Source organism: Phodopus roborovskii, unplaced genomic scaffold (genome assembly GCF_943737965.1).
Source record: "Phodopus roborovskii unplaced genomic scaffold, PHOROB, whole genome shotgun sequence".
Lineage (NCBI taxonomy): Eukaryota > Metazoa > Chordata > Mammalia > Rodentia > Cricetidae > Phodopus > Phodopus roborovskii.
In genome coordinates this window covers 11728131-11732887 of record NW_026126407.1, presented here as the reverse complement: position 1 = coordinate 11732887, position 4757 = coordinate 11728131, and the positions used below count along the sequence as shown (strand labels likewise).

General features: G+C 50.5%; 1 protein-coding gene across 1 annotated transcript; it reads right to left on the bottom strand.

The window, feature by feature from the left end:
• Positions 1-1326: 1326 nt before the first annotated feature.
• Positions 1327-3153, bottom strand: Slc35g6 (solute carrier family 35 member G6). The gene is made up of 2 exons (XM_051181507.1): positions 2905-3153; positions 1327-2480 (listed from the first exon to the last, which is right to left on the bottom strand). The coding sequence occupies exons 1-2, from the start codon at positions 2971-2973 to the stop codon at positions 1461-1463; spliced, it is 1089 nt and encodes a 362-aa protein (XP_051037464.1). The 5' UTR covers positions 2974-3153; the 3' UTR covers positions 1327-1460.
• Between the last annotated feature and the right edge of the window lie 1604 nt (positions 3154-4757).

Below are 4757 nucleotides of genomic sequence, written 5' to 3'. Positions count from 1 at the left end.
CTGAGGAGAGAACTGGCTGAATGACGCCTTTTATAGACTCGCCCTTGTGTCCCGCCCCTTCCTTTCCCGCCCTCCCTTGCGCTACGGGGCCGCCCGCACCGGCCTGCACGGAGCGCGCGCGCCGGAGTTGTTGACCCTCGGGCTCCGGCTCCGCGGTTGGGTGTTCTTTTGACGTGACAGGAGGAGGAGAATTCTTCTGATCCTGCCGGCAACCCCCACCCGCCCCGCCGATTTCCCGTGCACTCAAGCTTACGGCTTGTAGAATCGAGGATAAAGTCAGGCCACCTTTACTTGGCTTTGGCGTATGGGCTCAGTGTCAGCTGTAGTGTCTCTTTAATATCTCCCCCCACACACCTGGAAAATGGTTTGTTCTACGCATGGGTAACGAAGGCGGGGGCCCGTCGGGTCCTGCGGAGTATGTTCCGGAGAGGGAGGGACGGGCGGGCCCTCGGTCATGAATATTCAGTTTTCCGCTGAATATGCATAAGGCAAACAAGATGGCGAGTCTTAGCAATTGGAAGTTGGTATTTGTCGTGGCGCCTCCCAGTGTGGCGGGGAACTTCCTGTCCTCTTACCGGGACCTACCGGGAGCCCTGGCCTTGGACCTCCAGCCGGAAAGCTGGAGGCCTCTACTGGAAGTAGGATGGCTGATACCCGAGAGCCGCGCAGATCACGCGACCACGACAACCCGAAAAAAGCAGATTAGTGGTGGGGCAGAACACAAAAGTCCCGGGGAATTTGAGGTCAAGGAATGTGAACTTTTAGGAAATCCTCCATCTTTCAGAAATAAGGTGGCGGCTGAGTGTCTCAAGGAAGTCTCCAATAAGAGCGTGTTTCCACTCCCTCCAAAGCAAAGATGACACCAACTACACAGCACAGTGATCCGTGCTTGATGTCAGTGATACGTCACCCCCCACCCCCACCCCCGGACAGGGAGTCCAAAGGAGAAGGAACGCTCCCCTCCCCCAGTGCAGTTGCTGACTGCCTGACAACCTGTATACCGCATCCCCGGTGCTCTTCTCTTTCCTGTTTGTGGGATTATTCGCCATGGTCCAGTACCAGACGTCTCCAGTCCCTTGGATCTGAGACCTCACTGCTAAATTATGCCCTGCTCCCTTGGAGTCAGCCTGGATTCCATGCCCTGGCTTCCCGTACTGGCTTCAGGTCCTTCCCTCTCCAAGTCCCGAGACAGAATCCCAGGCATCCCTCTCGTTTGTTTTTACATTTTTATTTTGTGAGTGAGCACACCACAGGGCACATGTAGAAAGGATAATTTGTAGAAGTACCACGTGCGAGGAAGCTTAGGTTGTCAGGCTCCATAGAACTAGCCTTCACCTGCTGAGCCATCTCGCCAGCCCTCTATACCAGTTACTTCTGAGGCCTTTGTTCTTCCATGGTTTTTATTCCAGTCTCTCCTATTTACCCCTGTCCCACCCTCCCCCAGGCTCTCAAGTTTGATTTCACTCTTCCACTTGCCCTTCCTTCTCACAGCTGAGGTTCTGGGCCGTGATGATGGCAATGCTGCCCAGCACAACCCCTGCTCCCATGATGTCAGAAGGTGCCACGGTCTCATAGAGCACATAATACTGCAACATCAGTGCTACCACCACCTCAGAGTGCAGGACAGCACATACCAGGGCAGGGTGGGCCTTGGTGACTGCGTAGCTCACACACACAAAGGAAACCAATGCAAGGAGTCCTACTGCCACCACACAGCTCCAACTCAGAGGGTCTCGGGGTACCACAGGTGTCTGCAGCATAAAGAGGCCTGGGACAGAGACCGTTAGTCCCACCAGGCCAAATAGGAAAGCCACTGTTGGTAAGCAGGAGGGGAAGTGTAGAGAGCGGTAAACCTGTAGCCCCAGTGACAGTGCCAGACCTCCCAGGAAAGCCAGTACATAGCCCAAGGCTGTGTAGAGACCTGTAGTCCCCTCTTGCAATGTCCCTAGTCCAGGTCCCACAATGATGATTAGTCCAAGGGTGCTGCCAAACAGGCCACACCAGGCATAGCCACTGAGACCCTGGCTCTCGAGGCAGAGTGCAAGGAGGGCGGAGCACACGGTAGAAGAACCTTTGCGAACAGTGACTGCATTGCCTGCAGGCACCACCTGAACCGCACTGTAGGCACATCCAATGCTGAGGACATTGAGTATGGCATGAAGGAAGGCCCGAACCCGAACATCAGGAGGTCCCAGCAGCGGATCACCACGAAATTTAAGTAACAAGGCAATGGGGAGGTGGAAGAGGCATCGAAAGATGAGCAGCTCCAAGGAGGGCAGGTGGGAGGTCTGGTAAGCCATACGGGAGAATGGGCCCACAAAGCCAGCAGACAGGCCTCCACCTAGCAGGGCCACAAACAGGCCCTTGGTGGCATCGGAGGGCCCACAGCGATGGTGATGGTTCGAGGGGAGGCTGGCTGGAGTGGAGGGTGGCGATGGCTGGGTGAAGTCAGGTAAGTTGAAATAGGGATGACTGGCATCCTGTTAGGAAGAAAGGAGCTTTTACTTGAGGGCAACCACAGCCTGGGCTATGGGGTAGGGCTAGTGCCAGGCTGAGATCTTAGATCCTTTAGGATAGTAGAGGAACTCATAGGAACTAGAAAGGCCCTCAAGATGGGGCTTGAGCTCTAAAGCAGGAAGCAGGGAGTGAACAGTGTCTGGGAACATCATATTCCTAAGATGAATAAAAGAAGACCCAGGGATACTCTGTTCATTTAAGGAAAGGGAGTTAGCTTCCAATGCTATGTATCCGTATGATGTTACAGGCTCCAGGGACTTCTGGGTACATCATTATGAATATCAGTTATGTCTTCAGGACCACTGGCAAGTTTACAGGAGGAGGGAAAGGAGAATATCCAGATGCTGAATGTTGTCCCCCTCCATTCCCCTTTGCCCCGGTACTCACCATCTCTTCTTGGACTTCCTCCTCTCCTCCTGGGTCCTGTTGCCTGATCCCCTTCAGAGCTCCAGCCATTGTGACTTGGTTGGAGTGAGGGTTAGGTTCTTCCCTGGAACCTTCCTGAGGGGGGAGGGACTATTTTCTCATAAATTCCAACTCTGCTTTGTTGTTGTTGTTGATTTGGGGGTTTTTTGTTTTTGTTTTTGTTTGGAATGAGTTTTGAGGGTGAGAGGGAAAAGAGAGGGGCTCTTCCTATAGGCAAGGCTATTCTGGAATTCACTATGTTGTCCAGGCTGATTGTAGGTGTCTACTACCATTCCAGGCTTATTTTCTATCTTTGTTGCTATGACTCCTATTTCATTCTCATTTTCTCTTTCCTTTTCTTTCTCCCTCCCTCTCTCTCTCTAACTCTGTAATAGAACTGCTTTTGGTTTATGTTTTGCCTCATTTTATAATGGTTTTTGGTTTCTGTATATGTGTGCATTCATATTCATACGAATATGAAAGCCAGAGGGTAAGATTAGGTATTTTTCTTTAGGTTCTGTCCATCTTTTCAATTTTCTTTTGTTTAAAACAAGGTCTTCACCAGGCAGTGGTGGTGCACACATTTAACCCCAGCGCTCCAGAGGCGGAGGCAGAGGCAAGTGGATCTCTGTGAGTTCAAGGCCAGCCTAGTCTACAAAGCTATACAGAGAAACCCTGTCTTGAAAAACAAAAACAAACAAAAAACAGGGTCTTCACTGATGAAAACTTGCCTAGTAGATTAGGCTGGCTGGACAGAGAACCCCAGGGATCCACATACCTCCATCTCTCCCACTTTGTGATGACAAGCATGCTATGCTCCTTCTTGACTTCCTTCCTCCCCCCCCCCCGTCCTTTTCTGGGTGTATGTGTGTGTGCCATACATGTGAGTGTGGGCATGTGAAGGTCAAAGGATAGCTCAGGTGTCCGTACTTACCTTCTAGCTTGTCTGAGCCTGAGTCTTGCTGTGTGCGTCCACAAATGTCAGAGTAACGTGGCCTGAAAGCTCCGGAGAATTTATCTCTGGTTTTATGTGGTGCTTAAAGATCTAAACTGAGCTTGTTTTGTTTTGTTTTGAGACAGGGTTTCTCTGTGTAACAGTCCTGGCTGTCCTGGAACTCACTTTGTAGACCAGGCTGGCCTCTGCCTCTGCCTCCCAGTGCTGGGATTAAAGGCCTACATTGCTGAGGCCTGGCTTCCCCAGCTTTTTTACTTGAGTCCTGGGCCTCCACCCAGGTCGTCATGTTTTTTTTTTGACAGCACTTTGCCAAGCAAGCTATCTCCCCAGCTCTTCGTTTCTTTATTCTTATTTTTTAACTTTATTTTGTGTATGTGGGAATTTTGCCTGCATGTATGTCTGTGCACCACTCTTGAGTGCCTGCTGTCCTTGGAGGTCAGAAGATGTGTGTAAACTGCCATGTGTGTGAGTTCTGAGAGCTGGGCCTGGACGAGCAGCTAGTGCTCTTAACGCACTGAACCACTGGACCATCTTTAGAGTCTGTTGTTGTTGTTGTTTAATTTTAGTGTGTGCACAGGTATGACCCACACATTAAATCCTAGCATTTGAGAGGCAGAAGAAGATCTCTGAGTTTCAGGCCAAACGGATCCACATAGACCACATAGTGAATTCCAGGCACCAGCCAGGGCTATACAGTGAGACCCTGCCAAAAAAAAAAAAAAAAAAAAAAAAAAAAAAAAGTGTGTGTGCAAGTGAGTGAAGTATACAACCTGAACCATCTCCCAGTCCCAAGATTGATTTTATTTTATTTTCAACCATGTGTATGTGGTGCATCAGTGTAACACTATGTGCAGGTGTCTGCAGAAGCCAGAGATATCCT

What these genes read in the sequence shown, in the direction of transcription:
- Slc35g6 (XM_051181507.1), bottom strand. Translation starts at nt 2,973, where the DNA reads ATGGCTGGAGCTCTGAAGGGGATCAGGCAACAGGACCCAGGAGGAGAG. An exon ending in AGGAAGTCCAAGAAGAGATG is followed by an intron (nt 2,481 to 2,904) that starts GTGAGTACCGGG and finishes TCTTCCTAACAG; the next exon opens with GATGCCAGTCATCCCTATTT.